Here is a 15922-nt window from a genome sequence, read left to right on the forward strand (position 1 = left end):
CATTTTGGAGATACACTCTACATTACAGGATAACCTATATAGTTGGACTAATATGGTACAAAGCTGGATATTCATCTCTCTTTGATCCTTGATTTTGAAATAATGACAAATTTCAAGTAAAATTAATTTGTTTATTTTTTAAAATTGTACTTTAAAAAGGGGAGAGACAAGAAAGTAAATATAGATAACCTCACATTTATATATGTATGCAAGACTAATTTTAACCTTACTTCTTGGTTTGATTTATTTTTCTTGCAGTCTTCAGTGATTTTTCTTTATGAACTATACTTTAATGCACTTGTTTACATTGGTGCCTAAGATAACCCTATTATCTCCTCCTAAGGTCTAAGATAACTTTGAAGCAAGTCTAAATATTCTTTTGCCACTCACCACCCTTCTCCCCCATAAAAAAAAAAAAAAAAAAAAAGTTACTTGAACTAGAGACACAATTTAAGCCTGTACCTCCCTTATTATACTCAAAATCACATAACCTTCCTCTCCCTCCCCAAAAAGGTCATGACATTATTTTCCTTATGAGAATAAATAGATAAAACTACTATAGTTAGCCACTAGACAGTTGATCCTTGATTTAGTCCATCTTAGGTCACAGTATAAAACATGATTACTGTTTGCAAGAAAGAAACAAATAGCATGCGGGCAGTATACCTGATTTAAAATTTTTTAAATATTCTTGTCATGAAGAACTAAAAGTCTATAAGAATTGATATGAAGGCTTTCTTTATTAATAAGGACTCACATTTATATAAAGCTTGGGTTTACAAAGCATTTTCCTCACAACAACCCTGTGAGGTAGGTAATCCAAGTACTGTGGCTGCTTAGAGGATCTCTCATATCCCAATGATACAGACTTTTCCTCCAGTGGTGTCTTCACCATAAAAACCCCTCAGATCCCATGTACTTCTTATCCTTGTTGAGGATCCTAGACAAAACAGTGGAGGATGTCCTCTAAGGTTTTTTTTTTTTTTTTAAATATGCTAGTATTATCCCTATTTTTACAGATAAGGAAACTGATATTCAGAGAGATTAAGTGACTTGTTTGCTCCTAATTATGACTATAAATCCAAGCTTCCTGATTCCTACACTTTTGCTCTTTTCACTGCTATGAAGCTTCTCAAAAGGGTTAGGATTAACAGGGAGATTTTCATAAAGAAGGCCCATCTTAAAAGATGGGTAGGATTTAGATAGTGGAAAGTAAAGCATCCTGAAAAGCAAGCTGAAGTACGATAACTCTTCTTGACTTTCTGCTTTCTAATTCCTGTAGCATTCAAGACTACATGGCACTTATATATTGTCTTAAATGACTTGAGTTCTATGTTATAGTCTTATTCTCTAAACAAGCCCATATCATCTAAAGATACATTTCATTTAATGCTTCACAAAAATATTCCACAAAAATACATTAGGTGATGAAGCAATGTTTCCAGGAACAGTCAGTTACACAGGAACAATGTTATTAATTACACATTAACAATGTTATTAGAAAATGAATTTAGCTAGGAAAACTTTCCTATGCCTTTTTTTCCCCCCATCTCCTGCAGAACCTAGCACAGTAATCACAAGAGTAAATGCATAATGAACATATACTGACTGACCACAGTGGAGAGAAATAATGGCTAATCTGAATATTTTTTCTTTTTGTCTCAAAATGCACTGATGACAACCGAAGTAATTTACAAATATGAAACATCTTTAAGGCATCAAGGTTACTAGGTTTAAAACTAACTGACCTTAAGACAAGTTTTTAACATGAGATCTTTGGTTTTTAATGTTATACAAATAAAAATGTAATTTGTAAACTAAGCCTGGCCTAAAACTGAAAATAATGCAAACACACACTGGCCTTAAATCATATCAATGGGTTTTTTTTTGTCCTTTTCCAATTCTTTTTTTAAGACAACTGACTCATTACTATGTTTTCTATCTCTGGGCAATGCAACCAAGAAGCAGCTTCAGATCAAAACAAAATTTTCACTTGCTTTCTTTATTTAAAAAGTGTTATGATAATTTCAAGATTATAAACATGTCATTTTGAGAGTTTTAAGGATTTTCCTAGAGATAAGACTACAACAATAAAATCCATGTAAAGAGAAAATATTTCCAGGTTTTTTTACTTGATTTTTAAAAGGCTATAAAAAGCAAGCCATATATAAAAATTATGTGTTGTTAAATTATTCTAAGTATTGGAATTCAGCAATCCCAAGTTTGAGAAGGATAAGCAGGGAAAACACAGCAGACACAATTGAATGCTACTCACCACCAAGTTGAATTTGATTTTATTATAGGAGCTGAATTGCTTTGAATGGTGTCTACTACATTACATGCAAAATGCAACTTTTAAAAGTTCCTTGAAATGAGATAAAACTTGAAGTTCCTGATTTTTCTATTGACAGCTTTATTTCATCCATGTAGCACAGAACAACCTGGGAAAAATATGAAAGGCAAATCAATCAAATATTTATGAAAATGACAAAGAACTTTTGAGTAAGAAAGCTAAGAAAGCAATTGGTAGAGGGAGTGGTGACACACACCTGTAATCCCTGCCATTGGGGGAAGCTGGAACTCTTGAGTTGCAATGGGTTAAAGCCAACTGGTTGTCCACACTAAGTATAGCACCAATGTCTCGAGTTCCAAAGGTGCTGCCCTTAAGTGAACTGACCCAGGTTGCAAAGAGAAGTGAAAGCAATGGAATCAAGCTCATGAGGCTCCATTTTGAGTGACAAAAGGTCTTTGAGTCTTAAAGAAAAAAGGGGAGGGGAAGAGTAAACAAGAGAAAAAAAGAGAGGATATAGGGGGAAAGGTTGAGGGAGAAGGAAGAGAGAGAGAGACAAAGACAGACAAAGAAACATACAGAGAGAGAGACAGACAGACAAAGAGACAGAGAGAGAAAAAGAGAGAGAGAGAAAGAGAAAGGCAGGCAATATTGGGGAAAAGCCCCAAACTGATAAGACCTGCCTTTTACTTGGAGATAAGCCTGCTATTACTAAACAGCTGAAAATCATTTTGGGCACAAGCCTATGTCATTGTAGGAAAAATACTGAATTGAGGATCATAAATATTGGGTCTGTCATTAATTAGCTGTATAACTTTGCACAAGTCACTTAAGTTCATTGTATCTTAGTTTTCTTATCTGTAGAATGATGGTTTCCAGTTAGTATACTCAATTAAATATTCTGTTCCAACCTAACATTTTAATTATATGAGGTTTAGGAGTTGGTGAATTTACTTCAAGCTTTTAAACTTCTTGTACATATATTTGCCTGTGAAAGGTGCGTGGTATTAAACTATATGTATGTTCCCTTGGAAACCACTATCTTTTCAAAATATTCAGTTGGTTCAAAGTCACAATTTGTGTGACTTTCTCAGCAAAAATAGTCTTCTCAAGAGATGGATTTCATTTATCATTAAAAAGAAAACAACACAAAAAACCCTTAGTGGACCTGATTAAATTCTATAAGTGAATTAAGCACCAAATATTTAAGTCTTTAGAGTTTTATAATCCCTCTATAAAATCCCTCTTGTAAGGGCAGCATAATCCATGCCTGATGGAATGTGTGTAGTGATCATTTACAACATCAAAAAGTCTAGTTTTTAAAAAGTATTTTATATAAAGTGGTGAGGATCTGCAAATTATTTTATTGTGTCACATCAAGATATTGTAAATATTTCAAATACAAAATTAATCCACAGAACAGATTATGTGGAGATCAAATGATCCAAAAAGTTCTATTTTTAGTTTGTCACAGCAGTTCTTAAAAAGTCCAAAAACTGATTTTCCAAGAGAAAGATGATTACTCTAATAATTTCGAATGTTCAACCCTTGCAATTGTCCAGTCAGGTTTCACTCCTTGTGTAAACTCTCTCTGAAATCTAAAACAAAAGATAGCATAAAGAATTCATAATAAAATCAATTGTAAAACATTTGGATAATTATATAATTTACAATTATCTTATTTTTTTAAAAAATCAACTAATTAGCAAATATCTGTCTAATGCTAAATGTAAACCAAAATAAAGAACCTCTACCTAAGCAAAACATTTACCAAATGACCAACCAAATAAATTATCATATAACTCAAGGGTATGTTCAAACTTTAAATGCATATTTTATGATGGCTAGCCAAATTAAAATTAAGACTATTTCATTGTTTGATTTGCCTCTGTATCATATGATAAAATAACAATTTCTTAATTATATATCTTTGCAAGTAGTATTTATACATAAAAATATATAATGAATGTCTTTCTTTATCCTGCTGCTTTGGTATTATTTTGTAAAAAATAACTCTCATTCATTCAAATACAAGTAGATTTTCTTTGTTTCTTAATATCTAAGGAAATATTCCTTATCTAGGCATTAGGATTCTGTACTGATGAGGTACTTTAATAATTATTTGTTAAATTAAATTGATCTCAGCACCACAACATGCTTCAGTGCTCCAGCGTTACCTTTCCACCTAAATTTTGCCAAATATATAGTTATTATGTTCTTATTATCACTCTTTTATTATAAAATAAACGATCAATATTGATGGTAACAATGTTTCAAAACCAACAAAGAATAAAGCCTACAAAATTAATTTGTACGTTTTACTAAGATATGCTTGGCTCTCTATGATCAAAGGAAAAATCTAAAGAAAATAAACTTTAAAGACATAGAAATGAAGAATATAAATTTTTTTTTAAAGAACTGTCAATTAGCTAGTTGCTGACAAGGGAATGAGAAAATGAACCTCTCTCCCTTTTTTGCAGGTGGGAAGCTGTAGATGTAGGATACAAATATAATGTTAGATGTGGTTGATATATTTCTTTGTATTGCTCAATTGTCTCCCCCTTCCCCTTTCTCATTTATTTTTTGTTTTAAGGGATAATATTGAAAATTGAAAGCAAAAACAAATAAGGTCAATAATGTAGTAATCACTTTCTTACCTCTAGAAACATCTAATGTTTTTTCCTTAACGGGCTATTTTTAAAGCACTATTATTAAAGCAAATATTTCATATCTTTACAAATATATTTCATTATTAAAAATGATTGATTTTGACAACTAAGAATTGTGGCACATTCGAAGACCAAATAGTGTAAGCAACCAGTATTTAGTTTCTACAAGCATTTCACGATCCATCTGTCACTTGACTAAATTTCAGCACTATTGCTACCTCTTAAATTTTTGAAATCAAACCTCTGTACTTCAAATAGTATTTCTTATTACTCAATCCTTTTAAAAATTACATATTTTTTTTTATTCTGAGAATACCACCTAGATTTTATCCTTTGGTATCAATTTCTCTACTCTCAAGAGGAGGAAACAAAGAAATCTCAAGAGACTTACTCATAGTTTGCACTAAGAAGCTGTTTAGTTTCAACATTCTGATCCCCTAGTTGAACTTGAAATATTTTAGTTCCGCTTAATGTCTCATCAGGGAGTTTGGCACTGGTTAGATACCAAAAACACATCAGGATGTGAACAAATTTCCTTCCTTGAAAAGAAAAACAAACAAAAATACATCAAATACACAATATTTGATAAGCTTAACATTCAAGATTTTACAAATTATTGTCACCACCTGCTATCGATGAATATAATATAGCTATGGTATAAAGGGAAAAAAAATCAGTGAAGAGCAGTAAAAATATATATAATTCTAATAAATGTTCCTTAACAACCATCATACAGTTTTCTTTTTTACAACTTTTTTATTTACAAAACATATGCATGGGTAATTTTTCAACATTAACCCTTGCAAAATCTTCTGTTTCAACTTTTCCCCTCCTTCCGTCCACTCCCCTCCTCTAGACGGCAGGTAGTCCAATACATGTTAAATATGTTAAAGTATACATCATACCATTTTTCTAAAAATAAAGCTACCTCTCCAGATTATCGTAATTATTCTAGACAAGAGACCAGAATACATACAAAGTTTTGTCAACAAGATTACTAAAGAAGAAATTGAAATATGGCAAACCCAAATTGATAAATGAGACTAATCTAAGCTAGTTTACTTTGCTGAACCTAATAAAAAAAATGAATATAAATTAAAAATAGGAGGGCCACAACTACAAACATTTGTGGTAAAAATATTATTTGCTTAATGTACTTTAGCAAATACATCAACATTGCAAATATACAACTACAAACTCTGTGTGTGTGTGTGTGTGTGTGTGTGTGTGTGTGTGTGTGTGTATAGAGTGGCTAGCAATTAATAAACTCAGAAGACTCTCTTTAACTCTTTTAAATTTGTGATGTGCATAGAAACAGTACCATAGTCATATGTAGGAAAAGGAAGTAAGATTTTCACAAGTCAAAAGGTGCACAAAAAAAAAGGATGAATTAATCTGGTTGGAGAGAAAAACATTAAAGAATCTCAAAATTCAATCTTATTCCCAAATCAACAGAAACTGTCTTCTATTGAAAAGTAGGAAGAAATAAATATAAAATTATCATGATCACACAAGATAGAATGTTGTTTAGTTTCTACATTCTGATCCACTAGCTGAATCTGGAATATTTTGGTTCCAATTAGAGTTTTTATCAGGGATATTGGAATAGTCTTTCTATGAAAAGCACTTTTATGGAATATTGTTTCTATTCAAATTAGAAACCAACTGGTGTGTTACTTTGTTCACAAAGTAACTTTAGACTATCTGAAAAATTATAATCCATTTAAAAAAGTTATTATTATTTTTTTTTTACCAATCTAATGACCTTATGTATCAGATTTATACATAACATATACTTTTTGCAGATTCCTAAACTGGCAAATCACTGTGAAGTTTTTGAAATATATTCTCAACTTATTCAACATATATGGATTCCCAAAATAATGTAATTTAATATTTAATTTAATGTAATTTAACATTCAAATTGACCACAAGAAGAAAAAAAGAATAAAAAGAACAATGTCTTTTAGGTTACAAAGCAAAGCACAGTTTATTTAAATTCAAACTGACTTCTTATAGGCCCTCTTTTCATCTTGAATATATAGTATAGTAATTCATTTTCATAATTAAACTAGAAAAAATCCTGGGTTCAAGTTCTGATTACTATCTATACAATCTCGGGCAAATATTTAACTCTTCTGGGCCTTTGTTTCCTCGTATGAAAAATGAGAATGATAGAAGCAGCATGGCAGTTCTGGTAAGCGTGTTGAACTTGGCATCAGAAAGAACTTGATTTAAATCTTGCCTCTGACACTAGCTGTGATCACTGGAAAATCCCTTGTACCTTACAATCTTTTTGTGCCTCAATTTCCTAATCTGCAAAATGAAGATGATAGTTCTCTCTTAAAGGACTATTGTGCTGTTCAAATGGTGCAATTTTTTAAAGTGCTATCATTAAAGCACTATATAAACATCAGTTTATATGTATTACAGAATTGTTTTAAAGGAAACATTGCATAACTAGATAAAGAATTATTATGTTGGGGCAGCTAAGTGTCGCAGTGGATAGAGCACCAGCCTTGAATTCAGGAGGACCCGAGTTCAAATGTGACCTCAGATACTTAACACTTCCTAGCTGTGTGACCCTGGGCAAGTCACTTAACCCAAGCCTCAAAAAAAAAAAAAAAAAAGTATTATTATTATGTTTTATATATGTGTGTGTGTCTCTCTCTCTCTCTCTCTCTCTCTCTCACACACACACACACACACACACACACACACACACACAGACACACACACAGCTATGTTCTAAATCAAAAGAAAGGGGGAGATGTTAGGATTACTAGGTGAGAACTCAGGTTGTCTGGACAGTGACAAGGTGAGAATTCAGGTTGTCTGGACAATTACAAGGTGAGAACTCAGGTTGACTTGATAGAAGGAGCAAGCTCATTGGCTGAAGTGGTTCTTCCCAGAAGCCCTTGCATTATCCCACACCCATTCTCTGGGAGGATAAAAGAGAGGACACCCAGAGATAGAAGAAGACTCTGCATTACATCTTGCTTGACGCAGCTCTCTGCAGGAAGGGAAGTCGGCTCTCTGCAGGAAGGGAAGTCACTTCTCTGGACAAGAGTTAACAGCAACTACCTGGAGACAACGGTTCGCTACAGGAAAAAGAATCTGTCTGAGAGATTTGAGTAGACACAGCAGATCTCTTCCCAGAGAGTGATCCGGCAGCTTCTGGGAAGAACCACTTCAGCCAATGAGCTTGCTCCTTCTGTCAAGTCAACCTGAGTTCTCACCTTGTAATTGTCCAGACAACCTGAATTCTCACCTTGTCACTATCCAGACAACCTGAGTTCTCACCTAGTAATCCTAACACACACACACGGATGAGGGACTGTCCATAAATATTTTTGAACAATAAAATAATACAAATTTATAAATAACTATAAAAAGAAAATCTTTCTGAAATGCATTCTATATTTTTCTTCCTTCTTAAAATAGATATCACAAATTAGGGGAATATAGAAGGAAGGCTGATCAGATATATAGATAGGGGAATAATTTATAACCAGACAAGATACAGAAAGATTCAAAAGTGGTAAATAATTTTGATTATGTAACATTTTCTTTTGCATAAACAAAATGCATTCAAAATTAGAAAAACAAGTAATTGGGAGAAATAACTTTGTAGCAAGTATCTCTGATGAAGGTCTTATTTTTTAAAAAGATACTTATGGTACTTAATGGAATTGATAAGAATAAGAACTATTCTCTAATTTATAAATGGTCAAAGGATACTAAGAGGCATTTTTCTAAGAGGTACTAAGATACTAAGAGGAAGAAATTTCAATTAATAATGCTACTCATTAGTGTTTGACTCTGTTGCATTTGATATTTAACTCTTGACAAAAATACTGGATGGTTTAACCATTTCCTTCTCCAATCAATTTTATAGATGAGAAGCTAAGGAACGTAGGGTTAAGTGATTCCTGTAGAATCACATAGCTATTAATTGTTCAAAGTCAGATTTGAACTCCAGAAGATGAGTCTTTTAACTCCAGACCTGGCACTCTATTCATTCACCTGGCACTCAACCTAACTGCTCAAGATCAACAGTCAAATGTAAAAATGCTCTAAATAACCAATAGAGACATGCAAATTAAGACAATTTCTGATGTACTTACTACTTTATACTTAGCAGACTGGATGACAGAAAAGGAAAAATAACAAATTTTAGAGAGGCTGCAGGAAAGCAGGCATATTAATATGCTGGTGATGGAGTTGTGAACTGGTCCAGTCACTTGGGAAAAAAAATCTGGAACTATATCTAGAAAGCTGCTGAACTGTGCATACCTTTTGACCCAGCAATGCTACTTCTAAGTCTATACTCAAAAAAAAAAAAAAAAAAAAAAAAAAGGTAAAGGACCCCTGTATACAAAAATATTTATAGTGGCTCTTTTTGTGGTGACAAAGAATTAGAAATTGAGGAAGTACTCATCAACTAGTAAATGGCTGAATAAGTTATAGTACATGAATAGGATGGGAAACTACTGTCTTTAAGAAATGATGAAGGGATACATAAATGAAAAATGAAGTCATCAGAAATGGGAAAACAACATATAAGATAACAATACTGTAAAGGCAGACAATTCTGAAAGACTTAGGAACTCTGATAAATACAATGATCAACCACAACTCCAGAGACCTCATGACACATGCTACCAACTTCCAGATGAAGAGGTGACACTCAGAATGAAGATTGAGAAATGTTGCTTTTGGAATTTTCTGAAGAAGATTAATGCAGAAATGTGTTTTGACTGACTATACATGTTTGCAATAGGTTTTGTTTATCTTGTTTTCTCGATGTAGGGGAAGGGGAGGTACGAAGCAGAGAATTCAGAGTTGAAAACAAAATAAAACTGAATTTTTGGAAAAAGAAAATTAGCAACATCTATTAGTAATTTCTGTTAATACAACTTTTTTCACTATCCACAAAAAACCTTCAACAGATAATATGTAAGATAATCATCTTTTCTAGATCATCATCATTAACATTCATGATTATTTTGTGTTGTAATAAAGCAATATCCTCAGGGTATTGTTGAACTGTTTGTCACCATAAAAACTATTTCATATTGCTAAACTTTTCAGCTGGGCTGCAATAGATAAATATGTTTATTAAAATCAGTTGCAAGATAATAGTTAATGGACTTTCAATTCACTTAAGAAATTTAAGCTGCTACAAAATGCAAAGCACTCTACTGGGTGCTGGCAATATAAAGACAACAAAAAACAGCTAGTAATCCAATTTGGCTAGAAATTAAAATTCCCAAGGAGAAATGCCTAAAACGTCTGGAACAGTAGATGGAATCAGACCCAGGAAGGCTTTAAAAGCCAGATCAAAGAGTTTTTGTTTTATCCTAGAAAAAAAAAGGGGGAGTCATAAAAAAGTTTTGAATGGGGGGAAATGACAAGATTAATGTGTCTCAGGATGGACTGGACAGTTACAGATATGGTTCTGATTTGTTTTATTTGACAATACTAATGTTATAAGAGAGGATTCCATGTGGGACTAATAGAGAGGAAAAAAATAAGTGAAGGGAATATTAACAAGACCTTAAAAAATATAAAAAAAATAAACCCAAAAACTCTAAAGCAGCCACAAATGAGGCAATTTGTTACTACTATAGTTAAATTTAATATTCATTAAAAAATAACTTCACAGGGGCAGCTAGGTGGCACAATGGATAGAGTACCTGAAGTCAGGAGGGCCTGAGTTTAAATTTGACCTCAGACATGTAACATTTCCTAGCTATGTGACCCTGAGCAAGTCACTTAACCCCAATGCCTCAGCAAAAACCACCATCACCACCACCAACAAAACTTCACACTTATAGTTTCATATTCAATATTTTTTTTGTTATGTATTAGAATGCTCCCTTGTTTGTTAAATTCATGGTAAAGATAAAAGTTTAGCATTCTACTTAGATGTACTATAATCAAATTACACACAATTTTAGTTTTGTAACTTAACTTGTTTTCAAATTATTATTAAATAACCAGAGTAAGTGATACTATTTATCAGTTTTTAGCTGATACAAGGTAGTTTAGTTTCTTTTATTCCTTTACCCTACATCTAAACCTATCTCCACTCACTGCGAAATTTTAAAAACTAAACTCACATTTACTTCCTTGAAAACTCAAGCCAAGTTATGACTCATGAATAGGGCAAATTCAAAAAGAATACATCTCAAGCTGATGGTTTTCTTCGACCTAAGATGTGATAACATCTTTAACTAGCATAAAGAGAGTGTCAGAGAAAAGCCCTGAGAAGTTTTATAGTTCATTCTGAGTCAGGTTTTCATAAAACAGGCCTATTATTTTAGTATTCTTAGATCTTATAAATTCAAAGTGACACAAGAAAACAATGTAGATCATAATTTTGGAATTATCTGTCTGAATTTATCTTTGTCACTATGGATAATTCAGATGTATATGTCAATTCATACCTTTATCATCATAGTAAATGGAGATGTCACCTGTTGCAGTATATACAATTTCATCTAACTCAGCAGCAAGTGCAGTCTTATAGTTGTCAGGCAGTGAAGCAACTTTTTCCTTTAACACTTGGAGTACCTGAGTTTGGAAAAATCAAGCCAATAGCTTTGTTGAATTCACCAATTAAAATATGATTTCAAAGACTAAATAGCGCTTAGGAAAAAAAAGAAAATACATTTTCTTTCTCATTTCTAAATTTTATTACTGTATTTAGCAATCCTCATGGAAGTAGCCTGGAAAGGCTCTAAATATCTTTAATTAAGTTACAATTTAGTTATCTTTATCTTTGTTTTATGTGTTATATAGAAGTAACATCAAAGACATCATTAAACATATAGAGGTGAGCCAATCATGTAATCAGAGTGAAGAATAGTAAACAAGGAAGTAAACACAGTAAAGTCCATTAGTACCCAGCCAATATTCAGAGATTTCAAAGAGCTACCCCAATGTGCTAGGTGAAACTCCTGTAAAAGATTTATGGGAAGATATTGATAAGAATTACATTGCATGAGAAGGTATAGATGACTTGTGAACTTTAATAATGAAGGAAGGATACATATTGATAAGTTCATAGATTCACCAAACTACCTGAAACTTACATGTGCTAAAATGTCAGAGTTCACTGCTTTAATACTTCTAAAAATAAATCACTAGCACATATATTGCTGTAAGATTTGCAAAGCACTTTACTTATGTTCTTCTCTCATTTGATCCTATAAGGAAGATACTATGATTAACCACATTTTACAAGTGAAGAAACTGAGGGTAGGAGAGGTTAAGTCTTTTCACTGGGGTCATGCAGTTAGTGCTAAGATAGGATATGAACTGTCTAGCACTCTATCCCACCACCACTTACCTGGCAGCACACGTACATAATATTGGCATTCTTTGGGAGTGCTTACAAAGAATATTTTGTTATATTTCAAATACATAAAATTAGCAGCTTAATATAAGATCAAGGTATTAGTTTTTTTGTTGTTTTTGTTTTTTTTTTTTTAAAGAAGGAAAATTATTATTTTACCTCCTTGGTTACAAGCTCTTCTAGAAGATCAAATTTACACTGAGAAAGCAGCTTAGATACATGAGCAAAAGCCTTCATCAAAAAAGAAAAAAAAAAAAAAGATTAGATATTTCACAATACCAAGAAAGAGGCTTTTCTTCTTAGATACAAATATAAACAATACACACTGTATAAGTGTAACATGAGATTTTTCAGTAGTAATTGACTCAAAAGTATGCTAAGTTGGACATCACTCTCAAAATTTTACTCATAGAAGAAAAACTGAAGGCAGAGAAAAGTTGGTTGTGGGACTTCTGCGATGAACCAGATCTAGAAAAGAGTCTAGTCTTCCTTTTGCATCTGCCAAACATTTTTCACATGGTCTAGTGGGGAGGGGAGAGAATAAGCAGTTATTTAGGACCTACTACATGCCAGAGACTGCTAAGTACTTTCCAAATATCTGCCAACAATCGAGGTAGATACTGTTATTGTTCCCATTTTGTACTTGAGAAAACTGAGGCAAACAAATTAAATGACTTGCCCAGGATCACATAATTAATGTCTCAGACCATATATGGGATCTTCCTGATTCTAGGCCTAGCACTCAAACTATTGTACTACTGTACCACATATAAGCCTTTGAATAAATGTACATAAGTCATATATATACACATATACACACACACATACATATATGTGGCTACATTTATAGTACATAATATAGTACAATATATTTCAGTACTCATTCCACTACACAAAATACACACTATATGTATGTATATGGGACGTGTGTGTATGTATGTATATATGGTAGAGAGGAATGTGTAATTTGGAATCAGAGGTCCTTAATTTGAGTGACTCCGGTCAAATTGTTTAACCTTTGAATATCCTAGACCTGAAATTGAAAAGTAAATGATTAGCATTGATAGAAGTTTTTTTATTGGGAGTTGCTTGCATTAATGAAATCACAAATCTGGGACATTTTTTTTTGGGGGGGGGGGAAATGTGACTTTTTATGTATGTGTCTCATTTTCTTAGATTAATTGTAAGATTCTTGAAGGAAGGTTATGTCTGTGTCCTAGCATGGTACTACATATTCTCTAGATATACATCTTCATTTTAAATATGGAAATATTAATTATATACCCTCACATACATTTTTCTTCAAGAAGATGGCAGAATCACTCTGACATAGCACAGTATTGTCAAATATGTATAATAGCTTGGTATAGTAGAAAGGACACTTGCTGGGAAGACAGAAAAAGTGAATTTTTCTTCAAGCACTGCTACTAGTTTTGAGATGTCAAGTCAATAGTTTCTTCAAGAAAAAAAAAAAAAAGTTATTGACCAGATCACATTTATAGTCTTTTCACTTCTAAAATTCTATTATTCAGTACAAAAAACCTCACCTATCCCATCTTATTTGTTTATCACAAGTATCCTCTGATTCAGGGAAGTCAATCATTATTATCTCCATTTTACAGATTGACAAACAGGAAGGTTTACAAGGCTAGCCCAAGACCTAAACAGCATATGACTAGAACTAGAGTCTGTTTTCTCCACCAACTTTTGCTAAGAGGAGGCTCTTAATGACAACACTAAGTAATAAGTCTCATTCATTTCTCTTCCTTTCTTTACTAGTTATTTCTAAATATCTTTTGTCTTCCTCCAGTTTCCTTCCTCCATGAATATGTGAGTAATCAGTGGCATTCAGTCACTCTTTGGCTCAGCCAGGGCTAAAGAAATATGGCACTTCCAATATCCCCAAAATTTCTAACCCTTGTATCAGAAAACACATCTGAACCATATCAAAACTGAGACTTAGATGAGTGAAGTGACTTTCCTCTGGCCAGAAAAATAGTAAATTTCAGAGCTGGGATTTGAAACTAGGCTTTCTTTTGGAAAATTAAGCTACTGTATTCTTTGATCACTCAGGTATATTTCAGCTGTAACTACAATTTGCTTATGTGTTAAATATGTTACATGTATTTGACGCACACACACATACACATGCCTATGTGGTCTCCTCTTTTGGCTTATAAGGACTTCCTGAACAAGGCCTCTTTGCTTTTGTATTTGTTATTTCTAGAACTTGGTACAGAATGGGAACACAATAGGTACTTAAAAATTAAATGTTTATTACTGGGGATAAGACATAAACAACCTTTTGAACACAGATACAATATTACAACCAATCACTTTATTTAATGTTTCAAGAATGTGAAGGATTTAAATTCTATCTAGCATCTTAATTATGTTATAGTTACTATAAAGAAGACTGTCAAATTCCTATGGTTAAATGTTCTGATATTTGGCTGAGCTGTTCATGCCAAGGAAAGGTCGATGAATGATGAACAAAACACACCCATCTTAAAGCCACAGGAACATTCGTGACATGACAAGTGTTATAATAATGTTTCTCTCCGAGAGCAAACATAAGAAACAGGACCTGAAATAATGAATAACCTTTATAAAAGTTTCATCTGGCCCCCAATCCAGGCAGTTTCCAATAAAGAGTACTAAGTTGGGCAGGTTCTCATAGATCTGTCCATTTTCCTCCGAATACAAACGAGGAAGCCGAGGTCAACTGTGTGGAGTTAAGTGATTTGCCCCAAATCACAAGATCCAGATCTTCCGAGTACAAATTTAAAGGAAGCACAGGCCCCGACAACCAGGCTCAACCTCCGCCTCCCTCCCCTCCAGACACACTTTAAGCCCCGAGGCATTGGGTTGCAAAGGAATAAAAAGAGCCCCTGGGAGGGGAGGACAAACCTGCTTCGCTCCCTCAGTGAACTCGGCGATGCTGAATTCCTGGTCGAAATAGGCCCAGATGAGGAAGGCGTAGACTCGGGTGCGAAGCCACACGAGGGGGTTGAACAGCCCCAAATACAGTACCCGGGTCTGCTGCCGTGGCGGCTGCTGCTGAGGCGGCTCCTCCGTGCTGCTGTAACTCCTCTCCGGAGGCGGGGGGCAGGGGCCGGGGCCCGGGAGGACAAAGGCAGCGGCGGCAGCGGGGCGCAGGGAAGGGCCGAGGAGGGGGCGGCAGCGGCGGCTGAAGCAGGGGGCCCCAGCTGCCCGGGCCCAGCCGGCCCCGGGGGCGCTGAGGCTGAGGCTGAGGCGGCAGCGGCAGCAGTAGCCAGGGAAAGGTGACAACGCCTCTGCGGGTCCGAACCGGGCCGAGCGGGCAGCTCTGCCAGTCAGCAGCCGGGCGATAAGGAAGCGGGGCAGCTGAATGGCCAGCGCCATCTTGCCGGCCTTTCACCCCCACCTGGCCAGTGCAACAGCAAAAGAGAGTCGAGCAGGAAACTCAACAGCAGCAAGCCGGATCTGTTGCATTTGCTTCCGGAGAGGTCCGGCTATTTACATCTTTGCCTCCCGGCGGCGGTGACAACTTTTTTTTTTTTTTTTTTTTCAATTCAGCCTTCCCTGACTGCCAATACCGCCACTACCATCCTCAGCTTG

At 34.4% G+C, this 15922-nt stretch overlaps 1 protein-coding gene across 3 annotated transcripts; it reads right to left on the reverse strand.

Moving 5' to 3' along the window:
* Positions 1-972: 972 nt before the first annotated feature.
* On the reverse strand, positions 973-15823 carry MAIP1 (matrix AAA peptidase interacting protein 1). 3 transcript variants are annotated; one of them, XM_074302766.1, is made up of 5 exons: positions 15233-15823; positions 12482-12553; positions 11412-11538; positions 5351-5498; positions 973-2441 (listed from the first exon to the last, which is right to left on the reverse strand). In XM_074302766.1, the coding sequence occupies exons 1-5, from the start codon at positions 15704-15706 to the stop codon at positions 2414-2416; spliced, it is 849 nt and encodes a 282-aa protein (XP_074158867.1). In that variant the 5' UTR covers positions 15707-15823; the 3' UTR covers positions 973-2413. The 3 variants fall into 3 exon arrangements, with proteins under 3 accessions (XP_074158867.1, XP_074158866.1, XP_074158868.1); XM_074302765.1 differs by lacking the exon at positions 973-2441 and adding an exon at positions 3635-3888 and having other exon boundaries at positions 15233-15819; XM_074302767.1 differs by lacking the exons at positions 973-2441; positions 12482-12553 and adding an exon at positions 3635-3888 and having other exon boundaries at positions 15233-15822.
* Positions 15824-15922: the final 99 nt, after the last annotated feature.

Source organism: Sminthopsis crassicaudata, chromosome 3 (assembly GCF_048593235.1).
Source record: "Sminthopsis crassicaudata isolate SCR6 chromosome 3, ASM4859323v1, whole genome shotgun sequence".
NCBI lineage: Eukaryota > Metazoa > Chordata > Mammalia > Dasyuromorphia > Dasyuridae > Sminthopsis > Sminthopsis crassicaudata.